Genomic DNA, 19,371 nt, shown 5'->3' with positions numbered 1-19,371 from the left:
GATCTGTGAAGTAGGTACTTGAAGGGCACTTGTGTGTATGACACTCCCATCCCCATAGCTGTGCCGCAGCCAGTGGGATGGTTTTAAAAATATACAATCCAAAAAAAATGTATATCCACGTATCTCCGAATCTGTCTGACAGCACCTTGATCAAATTCCCCAGAATCGCATTACATTACCTCCGAAAGGTGCATCGAGGCTTGCGTCAGCACAAAAAAAATGAAGGCACACCAGTTTTTGACACTGTCTGTGAATACAGAGCCACTTGACTTGTTCTGTCAGCGAATGCGAATTAAAGTCAGCTCTTGTTAAAAAAAAAAAGGGGAAGAAAAAAACAGCATTTATCTTGGTTCATTTGACACTGATAATAATTCAAGTCAATTTATATGGCCCTTAATCACAAAAGACTCTCAAAGGGCTTCACGGGGCCATAAATTACAAAAGTCAACAACATCCCCTGGTCTCGACACCCCAACCGGGCGAGGAAAAACTCTGTGAAAATTCCATTTAGGCTTTAAAAAAAAATAGAAATAGGAAAAAGAAGCGATCGCCCTTTGCAGGACGACCAGGCTTCACTGGAGGATATTTTTCTTCAGAATCTTCCACATCAACACCTTTGGGGAAGTGGTCCTCTTCAGATTTTGTCCCGGTCGGGCAATGCGGAATCCTTCCAGAAAGTGGCTCCCGTTCCGAGGAGGATTGAGGAGAAGAGGCAGCAAAACAGGCAGGAAATCCAGATGTCAGGCGGTGAGGCAGGGCAAGAGACCAGCTGCATACGCCGCCACTACATACCTCAAGAGTGGAGGGAAAAAAAAGTCCAGAGGAATTGGACTTAACAAAGAATGTGAATGGAACATTTTTTCGCATTGGAGTTACTGCTTTAAATGAGCAACCTACATGGCATACATTCTACTCCTTTGCCTGATTTTAAAAGTGGTTTTACAAACTGCAACCCAACAAAGCCAATCAATGAGAATGTAGAGCCACAGTCCCCGAAAGACCCGGAAAATCCACCGTTTGAAAACTTTTTACCATTCAATGAAGACTCGAAATTGACCGTACACGGTAAACAGTGAGCAAAGTGCACAACTTAGAACCGACCAAATATGGATCCTTGCTCGATAAAAGCGTAAAACAACGGTCGCATGCCTGATAAAAGTTGCATTGACTCCCGTTTTTTGCTAGGACTGTGCGTGAGTATTTGTCTCATCACGTGACCCCGGTTTCCCACGCAGGGTAGACTCCAATGAAATCTTGGGCCTGAAGCTGCCCAACATCGACCCGATCCTCAACGCCAACACGGTGTGCCTGACGCTTCCGGGCTTGACCCGGCGCCAGCTGGAGGTGTGCATGCGCAACCCGGACGTGACGGCCTCGGCCATCCAGGGAATCCAGATCGCCATCCACGAGTGCCAGCACCAGTTCCGGGGGCACCGCTGGAACTGTTCCAGCCTGGAGACCAGGAACAAAATACCCTACGACAGCATCGTCTTCAAAAGAGGTCAGACTCACCGAGGGTATCCACTGCCAGCGCTTTTCAAAAGCAGCGTTTCCGCATATCGCCAGCCCATTGCCAGCATTTTGAAACTCGCGGAATGTTGTGTTCTGTGACAATTTTCTGCACTTCCTTCCGTTCGGGTGACACATGGCAACCCATGGTAGAAAAACGGGACAAAGCACTTGCAGGAATATTTAACGGCCCTTTTTGCAAGATGTCTTCGAGAACTGGCAAAGATGAGCGTATGTCGTGGTTAGACTTTATCCGTAACGACACATATCATAATATGTCGTCGCTTTTTCTTATGTGGGTCCTGACTATTTTAGTTATCACACAGGAGGTCCGCCAACCTGTTTTCAAGTCTGGTCCTGTTCTGAGTAGTCTTCTTTCATCAGAAAAAAAAAAAAAAAAAAGAGTTTTTAGATTTTTTTTGTTCTTCTGTAATCACCAGTGGACCATGGGCTGATTTAATCAAATGTATCCGTTTCGGACCAAAAAGCAGAGAAAACAAGCCTTTTGTAAAAAGAGATGTCAGGCAGAAGGGTGACTAATACTTTTTTGCTTTTGTGACATTAGACACTATTAAAAAAAAAATAAAATAAAATAATTCATTTAAAAATATACAACAACAAAAATGAGCCACGGGCAGCGCTGACTCCCGGTATGGTTCGAGTTCAACGTGAGTAGAATGTCATCTTTTCTCAAAGTTGCGACATATTTTACTAAACATAAATATTCATACCTTGACTTTCATTTCTCTCCCGCCATAATTGACGTGACAAGCCAATTTTCACCCCCTAATCTTTCTCTTCACCTCAAAATCTGTGCTGATCTCAAACCTGAATTTCCAAAAACGCTGAAATTAAACAGTTGGACTGTGGTTGGCAAACACAGCAGGCAATGAGTTAAGATCAAATATTCCTGAGACAGGGACAACGTGCGGTCCCTTTAGAGTATCGAAAACGCCGTCGTGTGGAGCAGCGCGTGGCGCTTGAAGTTTCGCTCAAATTTTACACGGCGCGCACAGACGCAAAAGCGCGGCGGCATCAATCCAAGGTTTGATGTTCAAACAGGTTGCGGTTTTCACACTCAACTTCACGTTGGCGCAATTCCTCAAAACCAGACGCTCATAGGACAGATAAGCTGCCGCAAGGACACGCGTGGATGAACATTCTCTCTGTTAGTGTAATCTATTTCTCCGCAGTCAAAGGAGATCATGTTTTCGCTTGTTTTTGACTGCGAGCGCACAAGACTGAAATGATCCACGTGGTTACCTCCGCTGACTTCTTCCTACTTTGGAACCACCCGGCCGACGCTGCTGCAACTGTCAGTGGTTCACACAAAAGATGAGCGGGGTTCAAAAGTTGGTCACCTGCAGATTACCAAACTTGGTGCAGATCAGTTTTCCTCGGGCGTCGTTTGAAGTGTTGCGAGCTTTACAAGTTAGCTACAAAAGGATGAAAGGGGATCTTCGGGTCATAGGCTCAAACCGAGTTACTGACTGGAAAGGGCATCTGGTTCTTTGGGGCACCAACGTTCACGTGCGGGGCATTTTGTGCGCTCGTTTGAGTTGAAGTGGCTTTCGCCGAACGAGGGAGAAAAGCAGGCGTTTTTACATCGTGGCTTAACTTTGAAACGTGACCGACAAGTTGTTACTATTAAACACATTTTTAAAGGAACAGAAATTGGATTCTAATGTGACATCATGGCAGTCTACTTTGTATAATTGCTTTATTTTGTTGGCGGAAATTTGTCACAAAAATGATCAAACTTTAATTGCTAACATACGTTAGACATGTTCTTCCTAGCATAACGTATGCAAATCAGTGTACATTTCTAGAATAGCATATCTTTAAAGCAGGAGTCAACTTAAACATGTTTTTTGTCAACAATATTTTCTATGCAGGCCCACTAGTTAAAACACGGCATTCTAATCAATATTGCGCTTGTGCAATAAGAGTTAATCCACACGTTTTTAGCCATCTCAGGGGGCGGCCATTTTGTCACTTCTGTCGACTGAAAATGACATCACAACTGCTCAGGACTCAGATAAGAACCAATCATGGCTCAGCTACATAAAACGGGTGAGCTGTGATTGGTCGTTACCTGAGCTCTGAGCAACTGTGATGTCATTTTCAGTCGACAGAAGTGACAAAATGGCCGCGTCCGGAGATGGCTAAAAACGGGTGGATTAACTCTTATTCCATAAACGCAATATTTATTAGTATGTCTTGTTTGAACTAGTGGACCTGCATAGAACGTATTTTTGGAAAAAAAAAAAAAAAAATTGTGGGTCGACTTCCGCTTTAACAGTTCCTGAGACTATTATGAAAATAACAGACACTTGCAGCCTGATTTACTAAGATTGACTAAGTTCACTCGATCGGGCGCGATGAAAATTCGGGCGAGCAGCGGAAGTGCTAAAGAAAGTTTGAAGTGACGCAAGCGATGCGGCCCAACCCGACTGAACTCTTGCGCAGTTGTGCAGGGTTCGAGAAGACATTTTCGGGTTTTAAGATGGTGAGACCCAGCCGACCTTCGCCAAGTCATAGCAAAGCTTGTCGACTGTGTGATGTGTGTCGGGAACATGAACTCATTCGCTGCCATTGACGAATTGACTTGTCTTTTCACAGTCCAGCCATTCAATCCCAGCAAGTTATTCATATTTTTTTACTATTTTTTTTTCAAACGTTAGGGTAAGGGAAAGGAGTTTTGCCATTGTCGATATGGCATGATTCCTTCTTGTGACTGGCTCCAAATCTCCAAAATTGCACCGATGAATAGAGGATATGTCTTTTTCTTGTCTGGCTTTTAAATTTCTTTGACGGAAATGAGAATTAACTTTGGCCTCCTCTTTGCCACAATAACCGCAGTCATGGTTACGCACAACAGTGCATGTTCTCACCCGCCCTTCAGACGCTGTATTTCAAGATGCAAATTCAGCCGCCACGTCAATCAGGTCTAATACATGATGCTCATAACTTTTATATCTAATAACTCGTGCGAAATTGGTCTGTTTGCATCTACCGCTCTCAGAATTTCGCACGATCGGGCAGAAACGCGCACGATGACTTTGGGCAGACAGCCAATCAATCAGCCATTTGCGATCGAATTTTGCCAATTTTGCAGCCTCTTTCATTCACTTCTCTTTTGGATATGAGATTGACTTGACCAGTCTAAAACATTTTGCTTTTTTTTTTTTCCCTGTTGTGTTTTTGGGTAATTCTCTTGCTGAACAATGAAGGACCTCCCAGTTGGTTTGGTTGTCAGTTTTGCAAGCTCATTTTGAAGCATGCTTTGTATGTCAGGGAATTGCAATTTTGAAATTTGAAACAGCAAAATAAAATATACAGTCATAATTAGCCTAAAGGCATAGTTGCCTTGTAGGTGTGTTTTAATTGATATTGTGACAGTAAGTTAAAAATGACTTTGAAGAAATAAATGACGTTGCACCGGGGACTTGATCCTTGAATTGGGTGTGAGCCGACAAAACGGGGCAATATTACCTGCAAAGAGTGCCATTAAAACTTAATCTACAATTTCCTGCTCCACTCTGTCAGCTTCACCTTTTATCCTACTTTCTCTAACCAGAAACTCATTTAGAAGTTGTTTGTCACTATTAGAAGAGACACTCGCTTGTTCGAAATCGTTGCCTTGCCTCGGGTGCAGAAAACTCCAAACCACCGACATAAACAACCCCTTTGAAAGTGATGATTCATAGGATACATTTTGACTTACTGTGTTCCACAAAAGCTACAAAGAGGCTCGAGTTAACAGGCTGCAACCGGTATCGCGTGCAGCCACTACTACTGTTTGCTACTGTAAAAGAGTCAGATTTACACTCCTGTCGCGATATCATCAAGGGTGATTTCATTCTTTTACTTTATTACTCAAAACAGACCAATTCCTGATGAAGTGTATGTATCGGAAGCCCGAGGCCGCTTGAAGGCCGACCGACAGAGTTGCGCGGATGTTTGTGCGCGACGTTTGCCTCGTTTGTGTCATTTTACAACACCGGGAGGGCTCAGATCGTCCGCCACGTATCGCCGCCTTGATGGATTTCATCAAATTTACGAGGCCACATCCACCTGTATTTATCTCGCATTGAAAGCCGCCTGGAGAGGCAAGGCATGAAGAGACAGAAATAGGGGAATACCTCTCATTCTCTTACTTTTCCTGTTACCGTCTTCCCGCAGGCTGGGCTGCTTCTAATGCTTTTACTTCCCTCGCCAGCGCAAGTGCTCGTGATTTTTCCTCTCAGCACTTTCCCCAACTCTCGGCGGCAAAAGCGTAAAGCAGTTCCGTTGGTTTCTGTAACACAAAGTGACAGTTTCCCTTGAATCTTTAATTCATTTTGCCACTTCCCCTGCCATCAGTTCAGCCGGGCATGCCGCAAGGCGGTGAATTATTTGTTAGATTGATTTGTTCCCCGTCTTCTGGGGGCCTGCATTACAGCGAGCCCGGCTCGGCGCAGGGAAAGACCTAAAACGGGGTTTCTATGTATGAGGCAGAGCCTAAGTGCTATCCAAATCTCATGAGGTGGAGTGTGTGTGGGTGGGCGGCTGTACAGTGGGAATCACTGAATAAAACAATTTGTCAAATACTGTATGTATCACAAACCTTAAAAGTTGACTCACTTTTTTGTCCCCCTGAACATAAAAGTTGCTTGAAAAGCATTCTCATGTGTATTCAACTGTTTTTTTGTTTTTTTTTTAAGACACATATGCTGCGACTAATATCGTCATTGTGCATAATGACAAACTGCCATCCAATTTAACTCATTCACTGCCAGACATTTTCTGACCCGCTTTTACACTTGAAATATTTGAAAAAAAAAAGTTCCTGGGATTGAATGGCTGGACTGTGAAAAGACGAATTAATTCGTCACTGGCGGTGAATGAGTTAATTCAGATTGTCATTGAGTGGGAACCGAACCCACGTTGCGGAAGTCAAGCGTAGTCAAACTACTTTCGGTGAATTCATTTGATTACAAAAAGCTCAACTCAACTAGAATGGCAAAGCCAAACAATCCTCAACATGTTCATCGGACTGTTTTGATTTGCAAAAATCTCGACGGGCCAACTGCTTCTCACAAAGTTCTTTTCAACATAGCTGCAACTGTTGGATCCGCACCACTTGGCGCCAATGAAAATGAAACGCAACGGCAATGTGAAAATGAACATTCCCAAATCTGCATCAAAAGCTGAATTGGTTCCTCATGTGGAGATTTGATGATTAAGTGATCAAGTGAAAAAGATCAAATTATCAAACTCTTGCCACCTGTCACATCATGGGGCCAAAAGAAAAGAAAAAAACGTCACTTTCAATCACAAGCCGTAAATGTGCAGAAATGAGCCAAAATTGTACATTCAAAGACTCATACCTCAGTTCTTGTACATTTTACGGTTGCTACTCATGCCCCCCAATTTTCGTAGCCCTTGGTAAAACGTACCGGGATAGGGCTACGTTAAACCTATGTGGGGGAAGGGAGGGGGGTGCGGCAGACCATTTTTATTTTTTATTTTTTCATTTTATTTTTTTTTGTAGTTGTGTACGACAACTTTAAAATATCACATTTTTTTTGCCAGGCCAAATGCGTGTGCAAAGTTTGGTGAGTTTTTGTTCATGTTTAGGCCCTCAGAAAATGTGATCCGTTGCAGATAACACGAAGAAAAAGAAGGAGAAGAAGAAGAAGAAGAAGAAGAACAAGAAGAAGACCTATAAAAACAAGAGGGACCTCGCAGCAGCAGTCAGTTACTCAGGCCCAAACAAAGGTCCACTGGATCTTTGTAAAGATAAAGACTATATCCTGTCAAGGAATTGATTGATGGTCATCAGGACACATTACACTTGCCCTCTCAGAGTACAAGTAAACAGCTGGCCGCTGACTGAATATCCTGCGTCGGATGAAAAGGATACCCGGACGGAACAATGTGTGTTTCTTCTGCGCGTCCTCTGGTGCGAGTGGCGGAGGTCTGTTCAAGCTCAGCTGCTCTTCAGGGACAAAGCAACACTTAATTGCTGTTGTCCCAGATGTTTTACTCTTTTTTGCTGTGTTGATTTTAGACCTAATGGGCAAAATCAAATCTTCTGTGTCTCCTTAGCCAAACAGGGGAGGGTTAGTTTGTTTTGGATCATTTGGTAAGAATCTCCATAAGACAAATCCAGGTCCAGAAAGTAAAAACCCTGCCGCAGTTTGGCTCTCGCCACAGGTGCTTCGACTCGCCCGGTTCCCGGGGAGCTCGTTTACCTGCCGGTTGGGTAGTGCAGCGAAATGGTGGCAGGACTAGCCTTTTCCTTTCTGGGCCTGGATTGGTGTGAATGTGAGTGTCAACAGGGTATCTGCCTCAATGTGTCAGTTCTGAGATCGATGCTAACTTAGCGGGGATTAGTCTAAATTTATTTGTGACCCTCCACAGCGTAAGCACTAAAGGAAAAAGAATTGCTTCCTAAGTGCTGAGCAAAAAGTCAGTCAAGACTGCAGCTAGCTCCCTGTGTGCGGATCATTTTCAGGTCTGCCATTTTTCGCCTCGTAAAGTAAAAAACTCACCGCAAGACGCTGCTTGAGCTACACGCTTAGGGCGAAAATTCAGCTAGCTAATCAAAATGCATCCTCTTTACATCATTTCAAAATGGCGGGCCCCTGCAAAGTCGTCGGCGGCTACATACGGGGCAACGCCTCCCCGATAAGACAAGGAGCAATATCTCGTTCGGCGTCTTCAGTTTGATTCATGAGGCGAGGTAACGCCTGGCCACAAATCGACCGATTTGCCTCGCGATTTGTAGCTGCTCTATTTTTGTCTCTCGATATTCATCCTCCCGAGGTGGGAAATTCTACGTACGCAGCGAGGCGCTGCTGGCGTCGGCGTCGTTGTCTTACGTCCATATGAGGCCGGCTGACTTGACAGCATTCCGTTTCTGCACTCCCACCCTCGCAGGTTTCCGAGAGAGCGCCTTTGCCTATGCCATCGCCGCGGCGGGCGTGGTGCACGCGGTGGCCAACGCTTGCTCCATGGGCAAACTGAAGGCTTGCAGCTGCGACAAGAAGCGGCGCGGCGACGAGGAGGCCTTCCGCATTAAACTGCACCGCTTGCAACTGGAGGCCATCAATCGAGGGAAGGGGATGGTACACGGCGTCATGGAGCACTTCCCCACCGAGCTGCCGGGACCGCAGGACTCCTGGGAGTGGGGCGGCTGCAGTCCCGATGTGGAATTCGGGGAGAAATTCTCGCGGGACTTCCTGGACGCCCGGGAGACCTACCGGGACATCCACGCTCGGATGAGGCTTCATAACAACCGAGTTGGCAGACAGGTGAGTCAACGGCGGGAAGTGTTTCTGGCATTCCCGATATAATGAATAATATGTCATAATTAGCCGGTAGGAAAACATGATCCCGAGCCTGGAGCATCCAGCCCTGGTGAGTGCCCCAGGAAAGGTGCTTGATGGCTGGGTAAAGATTTTGCATTGAGACCCCATCCCGTCCAAAGCTCCATAAACCAGAACTTGAACTCTGTCATTTAAACTCGGGTTCCCCGACCCCTAACCCTTACCCGAATAACACAAATAAAACATATTTCATATAGAAGAAAAAAAACACGGTATACCTAAACTGTACAGACAATTGCATACGGTCAAAATCAAGTGTAGAGGTTTGCCAATCAGTAAATAATCCTAATACTTCACCACACTGGTGAAGCAAGGTCAGCCCAAGCCAATTTAACACTAATGCTAATCTTTCATATTTGCATTATTTTTGTATTATTATTTACTGACATAATGTCAGCAGTGTTTTCGCTACTTGAGGAGCACGAGCTATTAGTAAAACTCCTCAAATTACTGTTATTAGCTCCCACCAAAAAAAGAAAAGTTTATTTAGGCTGTGCAAGTGTACATAAAGCTTAGACTGCTGAGTCCCTGTAATTCATTTATTGTATGCGTTTACAAAAATGTAATCCGTGCATAGTGTACTGTAAATGAGACCACAAAAGGCAGTCGGAATTCTCCATGATTTCTCCGTCATTCATTCCGCTTGAAATGTGCTGCCCCAGGCTTGACCTGTCATCTCGCGTACTAACTTCTCCTTACATGAATTCAAGGCAAGACAAACAGTAACATTCACTGGAAAATTGGTGTCTGGTTACCATGTTGAGGTATAGTGAATATCCAAAGTCTACACACCCCTGTTCGAATGGCAGCTTTTTGTGATGTGGACCAAGAATCTAAAAAAAAAAAAACAACAACAAAAAACGGAGAAATTGGGGGAAAGAATCTCGGGAAAAACACAACATGAAGAAATATTGGGGGAAAAGACGGGGGGGAAAAATCTGCAAATATGCGAATCCGTCAGCCTCGAACTGTACATATGCAAGGGTGGACTGTAGTTTCAAGATGTAATCTCACCATTCAAAACTAGATGGCAGACATGTCTTAGTTGCGCTTGATATGCAGGACAAACATACTATCTCATTAAGATTCAAATTTGGATTAAGTAGATTTTTATGAATAAATATACAAACTGAGTTCTTGCACTAAATGTTGGTTTCTCGTTCAGCAGTTTTGTGCCATCCTTGAATGTTCATTTTCAAGCAAGAGAGCCCTTTGCACTGGAAAAAAAAAAAGAACACACCGTACATTATGCGATTACGATTTGTTGTTGGGTCAGGATAGTGACATTTTTATACATACATTGAAAATGTATTATCAAAGTAAAATAAATCGAAGGCCCTGTCTACACGTTTTTGAAAACGCCGAATATAAGCCTGCGGTTAGCCCTATCATCCACATGTCCCCGGAGTTTTTTCAGTGAAAACTCCGGCCGCAGTGGAGATTTGTGGAGATTTGCGGATATCTCCGGATTAGCGTTTTGCTGTGGACGGTTACAAGCGGAGATTCACGTCGTCGCCGAGCGACAACAATGCTTTGACGTCATTGCGCGACATGTGTTATCATGCGAGTCAACATGGATTCTCGCGGCGCTGCGTTGGTTATTGCCATTCTCGACGCGCTTTTTGCTTACTTATTTGTCCGCAACCAACCACTGCTTCTCCTTGAAAGGTTTAAAAGCAATTCTGACCTCTCGTCGGTTCTCCCGAACGCGTTTGGCGCCGTGTTTTTGCTTTTGTAGAAGTGTTGCGTGATGCGTTTTTTTAATGTGTATTCCAATGCAGGTGGGGGGGGGGGGATATACGGTTGTTAAAAATGTTAAAAAACCCCGACTACGTGTAGACAAGGCCTAAGAGCACGTACTTTGAATGTATTCACGTATGGTTAAAATAATAGAAGTGTGGCCCTATGTGGCCCTTCAGTCACACTGATGAAAAATTGTGGCCCCTTCCAGCAATTAAGTCGCCCATCCCTGCTTTAAGGTATGCCATTGTGTTTGCTCATAACATGCCTTTTGGAATGAAAGTGAAAAAGTTCCACTTTGGTTTCATTGGACCATAAGAAAACCTCCCAAACACGTGTGGAGGAAAGGGCATTTGGGCAGGGGTGTGTAGACTTTTTATATCCGCCATACGACAAACATACACATTGTATACCCGCACGTAAATACTTTCTATACTTTGCACAAACATGTTTGTGGTTGCTGTGCAGTGATTGACAAAAGTGATTGACAGGCTTCCTGTAAATGTTAAGGTGTAGAACACCTGAAGCGCATCATTCCAAGATAAATGAGGGCTATAAACTATCACACGCACTGAAGCACAATACGAGCAAAACAAGGCGTCACAAACACTGGCCTCTTCCTGCGGCTTGCCAATTTCAAAATTAGTCATTTCTCTTCTAAAAACAGACCTGCGCTCGGGTTGGGCAAAAATGAGATTGAAGCCACGTCACCCTCCAGAGGGTTCCCTCACGCAGGGTGGGGAGGGGGACCAACAGGAAGCACGAAGTCGTACAACAGCTTCTCTTCTGAAGCTTTACGAGGGCTTTAATAGCAGGCTCCTTATTGTGGTTTTATTTGATCATTTTGACTTCAAGTTTCTGGAACATACAGACCATTTCCCTTTTCTTCAATCAAAGTGCCTACGGTGGATCGTCAGCTACTGGCCTGGTTATCGTGCTGCTTTTTTCTTTTTTTTTTTTAGGGGGAAATTTGCCATTTCCCCACTTGTCGTATAAAATGATCACCTGAATAGACTTTTGGACTGTCTTAGTTTCAAGCAGTGAATGAATTGGCCTGTGTGATGTTCATTCCATAATTTATTCATTTTAACAATTAGATTATTTGCTCTGGTATGTTTACAACACCAAATGACTCTCATAACAAAATATCTTGCATTTTGCTGAAAAAAAACGTAAAAAAAAAAAACAAAGAATGTCTTTCTCCTCTGATCTATTGAAGTTTAAAAAAATTAATCTCAACCCTGACTGTATCCCCTCCCCCCCCAAGCAGTTATAATTTGATGTATAACTTTACTAAGCTAACCCGTGAATTGGTTTGGCGCCTCGGGCGCTGCAATTGACAGAGGTAAGCCGTGACGGTCTACAACGCCGCAGAAAAGAAAAGAAGCGGCTGTTTAGGGCACATTGTTTCCTACTTCCTCCCCCGAGTCATTTGGGTCTGAATCTTTCCATCAGTTGGCTTCTGGTGGCCTTGATTATGCAGACAAAACACAACATTGCAGAGAAACAACATCAGGCCTCCCAGCGGTGGCTGTAATAGTGGAAATATTGCCGTTTCTTTAGAGGTGACTTCAGTTCCATGCAGCCCTGTGGACTGGGTGTCAGTCTTGTGTGGGGGCTCATGTAACATGCAGTCATGTCCTCACGTGCCAAGGAATAGAATAATTTGTCTTCCGGGGCCTACGATGCGTAATGTTATGAAACTCGCAGGTCAGTGGGGCTCGTGTCTGCTGGGCCGCCGAAGGCTAATGAGGCGTCTGAACATTTCAGTCCTTAGCGTGTTCTTTTCTGGTTTTGAGAGATTTGATTTGAGTGTGGAGTTGTAAGCAGTTCCAAAATATCCGAATGTTATGACCTTAACTTTGCATATGAGGTGGGAAACAAGCAATTCCTGGAGGCCGCGGAGTTATTTTACCACCGTAGAGAATAAAAGAACAAGAAATACGTTTGTAAGATTGTCATCTAATAATAAGATAAATTAGGAATTACAGGCAAGTAACATTTCAACATTCTTTACTGCCAGCAAATCAAAAGATGACAACTAGGTTGTGAATTAACGATTAAAGTTTAAAGAAGTGATGAAAGTCAAGTCGAAGGCAATTAAGTGTGGCGCAGTAATAAACAACAAAAATGTACTTTTTTTTTTTTTTTAAACACCTATCTGCCTCTGGCAACACAAATAGCAGCAGAGGCGCTAGCTGTTAGCAACACACGCTAACTAGCTAAAGCATCGGCATCCATCAATTTTAAACCATTAAGCGAAGACACAAAAATCACATCAGATGATGTGTCACTAGTTAAATCTAATCTAACTTATTCTTTTATATTTGAATGTGAATCGGGTAACTTTTGACGGCATTTTAGCAAGCACAAAAGAAAGTGATGGTGCTCTGATTCTACAACAAGCAAAACTTACACAAAGTAGTCCGGAAACCAACTGTGTACTTGTTAGCCATGTTAGCATGGTAGCCGAGTTTCCGCTCGGGTTTGTACACTTCACGTGTGAATAATGTGCCATTTAATCATAATTACACCTGGAGGCAGGCTTCTCTTTTTTCCTTCGTCGTTATTTGACAACTATTCATGCTTGAAATTAAAAGTTATTCATGGGAATATCTCCATCTTTGTGACGCTACATTTCTTAGCAACCCACAGTAATGTTTGCTAACCCTTATTAACCGTTTAAACACGTGTTAGGCCGAGTAATAAGTTAAAAGTCCCATTGTTGCACAACATATCATCACTCATGGATTAACTGTTACGTTCTTTTTCCATATGAGTGGGACATCACGCCCAGTGGGTCAATCTCTGAAGTTTTGGACGGCTTTAAAAGTATAATGGTTGGATATTGACTTTTAGGGGTGTTCAATTTTAGATACTCCACTCGACTGTTTAGTTTGGTCAAGAACATTGGAAGAAATACCTCTGAGACCTCATACATACACCCACACACACACACACACACACACACGCACTCAGCGTCTTGATTTAGAGAAAAATACTACCAGGTGAGTAAATAAAAATAATGCCCGTGGTATGTCTTTCCCTCTCGACCCATGACTACCAGCTTGCTCCCTCCACCCACTCGCCCGACTCCCCCTTGGAGAGAAGTCCTCTTTAAGCAGAGGAATGCGGTGGTTCTTTAAGCGGGGGCGTGCATGTCCCCTCATGCCCACCCCGGTTTTCTCACGACGTCCCGTCTTGTTTTTAGTCCTAATTAGTGGCTGCTTGCAGTTTGGAGGCAGATGTTTAGAATCGTGCAAAAAAAACAAAAAAACAAAAAAAAAAACGTTTGGACTTCAAACACCAGGGTGGAAAGTAGAAAGCGTTTTGGCCTTCCTTCCCCTCCGCTGGAACAACTGTTTCACACTCCTCTCTCTCTCTCTGATACTTCACATATGTTGAGAAATGAATAATGGGAGGAGCAGATGACGTTTTCACACAGAATGTTACATACAGTTAAAAACATCGATTTTTTTTTTTCATGCCATTGGCTGAAATAATTGCTGCACCAACTAACTGCAACCTTAGGTACACCTGCACAATCTAATAAGAGCCAGCTGTAGGCACAATTCTGCCTTTACAAAGAGAATACAGTACTGCTGTTTATGTCGAGTTATTGAAATACAAATGTGTTTAGAATTGTAAAAGTAGTAGTATGAAACTGGACTTCGTGATTCATGAGTGGTGTCTTACAATAGTTACATCACATGACATGGTTTGGAAATCCATGTCAAGTGTTTTTGTCTTTATGGCAAAAGAGGAAGTGAGTATACCGTAAAGCAATTCTGGACATTTGTATTTTTTTTTTTGTGACAAAAGTCCCAGTCAACTACTTGTAAGTCAATGTTTCATCAAAAGAGTTGTGAATTTTTTTTTTATTAAGGTCAAATTTTTGCCCAGTGCTGCTTTAAAGGATTTTAAGGGGGCCTTATAGTCTGAAAAAATCCATATATTGTCTGTCCACTTGTGTTGCTGATGCTACTCGCGAGCTCGTTGCTATGCTACAGGTTTCTGTCCGTCACGCAAAACAAACGTCACGTCTGAAGTCGGCGAGTATGTTTTTTTATAACCCAATTATATGCACGTGCTCACGGCAAGGTAGCGCTTCACCATGGCTATAAACTTCACAGCCAAGTGAAATATTTTATATTTCACGGGCTCACCTCAGTCATTTAGCAACACACCTCGAAACCAAATGTTTAGTAAGCTTCGCATGTGCTGTAGGGTAGCTTTTCGGGGCTGTGCCCAGTGTTTTGTCGAGTCCTGCCTGTTCATTAGGCAGGTGGTGACAGTGGAGCCGTGTGCTTTGTTACTGGCAAACATCTTGTGGTAATTAGCATTCATCATCGGTGCTTGACTGGAGGCGACGAGCAAAGAGATGTTTTGGCCTTTGCCGGAAGGAACCACGCGCTTCTTTTGCAAGGCGTCTGCTCGTGACGGCGACGATTCGACACGCTTCTCAATGCCCATTTTCCAATATATGACCTGTATTTTATCAAGATATTTTTCAAACATAGTTCATTATTATTTACAGTGACCCTTTTGCATGATCACAGGTCAAAATGCAAAAACCAACCGAAGCTACGTTTCACATTTATAAAACTCAATAAATCTAACTATAATTATTGTAAAAATTTCCTTTTTTTTGTCGTTGTCAACTAATATCATACATGAGCTTTTGGGGTTCATATTTACTGCCTTTACTTCAGTATTGCTATGCGGCCATACAGAAGTAGGAAGGTCGTTTGAAAATTGAAAATAGTGTACCTTACTTCATTGCACAGTACTTAGTGACCTGTTTAAAAAAAAAAAATCTTGCACTCAACAAATACTCCATACAGGGGCGGAGCCATGGGTGGGCCTGGGTGTGCATGGGCCCACCCAGTGAGATTCATGAAAAAATATATACTTCTAAATTTTTGTAAGTTATTTTTGAATTTGTGTTTTGTTGTGTTTTTTAGTTCATTAAATACTAGGAATGGCATTATTGTGGTTGTCTAAGGAAGATCTGAACTTTATATCACTCATTTCGTCATTTTATGTGAATGCAGAATGTGTCGGGACAGGAGGATTGTGTTCAGTGCGATAAATATTCAGGCCCACCTTGATTTATCCCGGCCCACCCATTTGCCACATTCTGGCTCCGCCCCTGACTCCATATATTCAAAAATGAAATAAAATAAGAAAAATAAAAACAAAAGTAAAACCAATACTACAAATAATCTAAACTAAATGAAAAGGAAGCATGTCTTATAAAAATACAAAACGAATCCAAACCAACAAACCTGCTTTAAATGAAAACTAACTGAAATTAAATCACAAAAGTCCAAACGAAAAAAAACTATCATGAAAAATCCCAAACTACCATCATGCTACTCATCCGACTGATTTTAGCCTTCAGTGACTGCGTAAGTGTCCATACTCTCAAAGTGATTATCAGCATGACCAATTGGGAGCTCGCTAAGTAGTCACATTCGTTAATTGACTCAAGAACTGAGTCAGCTGCCACCCGGAAGCTGCCAAAAGGCAAACGAGGGCGTGCTCGGGTGTCTTTTCCTTATCAGTGGAGCATTTCACGTGACTCACCACACACACTCCACCTTTCCGACTGCACTTTCTTAACTCACGCTCGTGCGTTGACTTTGAGCGCTTCGTGCTAAACTCTCAACAGGTGGAAGTGCTTATCCTGGTAATAACATTTTATTACGGTCTCTAAATGAGAGTGGTGGACACTGAGTGGGCAAATACTACACACACCTACACACACACATAGAGAGAGAGAGAGAGAGAGAGAGAGCGCCGACGAACCCGCTGCACTCACTCCAGGACGTGCAGTCGAATGTGCGTGACTGTATTTGCTCCATATGCCGTCGAGCCTGCACGAGCGTGCGTGTGCGCCGTCTATGTCGGTCGTTTTTGAAGCGAGCCGTTCGCTTCGTTTCAAGCGATGCCTGCGCTTAATGTGCTGCTGCGGGATTGTTTGTGTGCTTTGGTACCAACCCGGCTCTCTGGTTGGCTTCAAGCGCCACTTTGCTTTCAACCAACAAACACTCGGCCGGACAGAAGTTGCTCAGCACGCGTTTTGGGGACACGCAGACAGCGGGCACGGATTTTCCCAAAACCACTTCGTCACGATGACACAGGAATTGACCGGCGATTGCATTCTAGACACGCTACCGTACACGAGTCTGGAATGACAGATTTTAGCGTGGCTATGAGAGACAATGTTGTCACTCGGTTACGGTGCCATTATATGCGCACGCGAGATGAAGAAACAGAAGAAGCTATATGCTAACGCAGGCACGTACATTTTAGTTGCAAACTCTTGTCCTTGTGGTTTTTATGATGGTAATGACTCGGGAGACACGTTTTCGTAATCAGGCGCACGAGTGCTCGGCCTAAAAACTGGCGCCGGGGGAATTCTAGTTTACCACGTTTGGGAATTGGTCGGACCGCGATGCGACTTGCTGGACGATCCGGCAGAGCCAAGGCATTTTCTATTGCACGCCCCCAGCGCTCCTGACAATTTGGCGACAGAAAGTAGACTAGACTTTAGACCAAGTGAAACTAGGTAAGTTGTGGCGCATGTGGTGTCTCAGTTCATTTTTGTGGAGCTGATCCAGGCGCAGGAAGATGAATCAGGATGAAAGGCAGCCTTGACATCATCCATCCGCAAGTGGAGATCTTGTGGAGTTCACTTGTGTCACGTACACAAAGGGAACGTGGGAAGCCGCTTCGATTGGATGGGAAGCAAGTCGGCTGTGTTCACTCCCGCAATGGCGCAAACGCTCATTTCTAACGAGACCCGTTTCCAAAAACACCAAAAGAAAGAAAACTTCTCCCGTTCGCACAGTTAGACTGTGCTCGACTTGCCATCAATATCATTAGCCTAAGAGCATAACTGGCAAAGTCATTTTTGACTTACTGTCACGATATCAGTAAAAAAAAAAGTTAAAAATACCAACATGCTTGCTAAAATTTAGTTTTTTCTTTATGGGTGTTGATTCTCAGTCATCGTGGTCATTTGCAAAAGTTGAATCGAGGCAACTGGACTCTGAAACTGCCTTTCATGTTTTATGAAAATGCTTACTCAAAAATGACATTGGCAGTTATGCTATTAGGCTAACGATATCATTATCACACTCGCGAGCATTGTAATTTGGTCTCTATAATTGCGATCAAATACTTTCGTATCCTTTCATCCGTATTCAAACTCTGCGCGGCAACAATGCTTAATCCCTCATTGTGGTTATTTGGAGCTGATCAAAAAGAAAAAGGTGAGGCACGAGGTGAACAGGAATGTGGCAATAGTTCACCTTGGGCGTGCTGCCGTCACACACGCTTTGCAGCACGACAGAACGCTAACAGGCAGCCGCATGCCGAAAACCGCCTCCTCGTGTTTGCTTGTTGGACAAATAATCGCTGCAATTACTCAACGCTGCTGACGGGCATATCTTATTGACGTGTGATCAGTCAAACTGATCAATTCTTGCCAAATGTGTTACAATAACAAAACTAAAAGTAACAGCTGCGGAGCAGTCAGACTTTTTGAGTCGACTTTGGATTTCATTCTCTGTTATGTAATGAAAAAAAAAAAAAACTGCTTACAATAACATTCGGGACAGCGAGCGAGGAAGCATTTTGAACTAATCCGACTTTTACAACTAACTTGGATGCCACCTCTGGTGGTATTGCGCTAACTTGCCGCACAGTAGTGGCCTCCGAGGCGCGCAGCCGGCAGCCAGCCCGACGCATCCTGCATCCTGCAGTCGGAATCTGCTCCCGGCATGTCGCCTTTGATCTCCGTCTGGGGTGATTTTATAGACGCCTCCGTCTCGCTCGGTAAGCCAATTAAAAGTCGCCAGATGTTTGTCTCCAAGTGCGGTCCGCGATGAGAAGCGAGTGCATGGTTCCAGTCGACATGCGTCAGAGAGTAATGCAGCGCTGCGTCAAGTCACCAACTTAATTTGTTCCGTGACCCCGTTTTGAACCCGAGACATTCGAAAATCGAGCTCACTTTTCCCATTGAAATGAACGGAAATGCAATTAATCCGTTCCAGCCCCAAATTACCGTATTTTCCGGACTATAAGGCGCACCTTTATATACGCCACACCCACTCTAATTTTTTTAAATAATGAAAAATGCGTATGTAAGCCGCATCTTTATACAAGCCGCACCTCTCTGTGTTGAAAAAATTGATATTTACTGCATATACGATTTGGAAATGTAAATGTACATGTATGTACCTGTGTAGATTCTTTCCTAACAATGCCTTTTAGCACGGCAGCAACTTTACTGATTAAAATGGAACAGAACCAAGGGAAAATAAAGTACTTAATTTCATTTCACTGCCCACTGCCTAGTTTTTCAGTTATTAACTTCCGCATACCACCTAATTCATAAACTAGTGCACAGCGGCCTCGCATGTTGAACTTCTCCACCTTGTATTGTATTGTATTGAAATTACGGTTAGAGCGCCCCTAGTGGTGTAAGAAAAATCAGCAGGATAGCCACAACTTTATATAAGCCGCATGGTTCAAAACCTAGGGAAAAAGTAGCAAAAATACGGTATGTTACATTTTCTTTTTAATGATATACATTTTTTTTTCCAATTTTAATTGGTGTGTGTGGTTAAAAGTAAAAGTATTTGTTGCACATTTATTTATTTATTTATTTCACTAATTCTATTGAGAAACCTCTGCCTGTTTCATTTTCCTCAGGTGAGTGCCCTTCCTGAATAGC

General features: G+C 43.4%; 1 protein-coding gene and 1 long non-coding RNA gene across 4 annotated transcripts in view; one reads left to right on the top strand and one right to left on the bottom strand.

Moving 5' to 3' along the window:
- The window catches only part of LOC147136794 (uncharacterized), an 89,501-nt gene that overhangs the window by 15,616 nt on the left and 54,514 nt on the right, over positions 1 to 19,371 (bottom strand). For 2 of the 3 annotated variants that reach the window (XR_015089471.1, XR_015089470.1), the window contains one exon: positions 5,655 to 5,809. This is a non-coding gene — a long non-coding RNA (uncharacterized LOC147136794). The remainder of the gene's footprint in view (positions 1 to 5,654; positions 5,810 to 19,371) is intronic. The other variant, XR_015089472.1, reaches the window with a different exon arrangement.
- wnt10a (wingless-type MMTV integration site family, member 10a) overlaps positions 1 to 19,371 on the top strand; it is a 29,420-nt gene that overhangs the window by 1,898 nt on the left and 8,151 nt on the right. Inside the window, exons 2-3 of the mRNA XM_086050841.1 lie at positions 1,236 to 1,501; positions 8,437 to 8,810. Coding sequence (XP_085906967.1) covers positions 1,236 to 1,501; positions 8,437 to 8,810 — 640 coding nt within the window. The remainder of the gene's footprint in view (positions 1 to 1,235; positions 1,502 to 8,436; positions 8,811 to 19,371) is intronic.

Source organism: Filicampus tigris, chromosome 14 (genome assembly GCF_054856515.1).
Source record: "Filicampus tigris isolate MCC_2025a chromosome 14, RoL_Ftig_1.0, whole genome shotgun sequence".
NCBI classification, from domain to species: domain Eukaryota; kingdom Metazoa; phylum Chordata; class Actinopteri; order Syngnathiformes; family Syngnathidae; genus Filicampus; species Filicampus tigris.
Note: the sequence above shows the minus strand (reverse complement) of the source record. Positions and strands in the feature narration are given on the sequence as shown.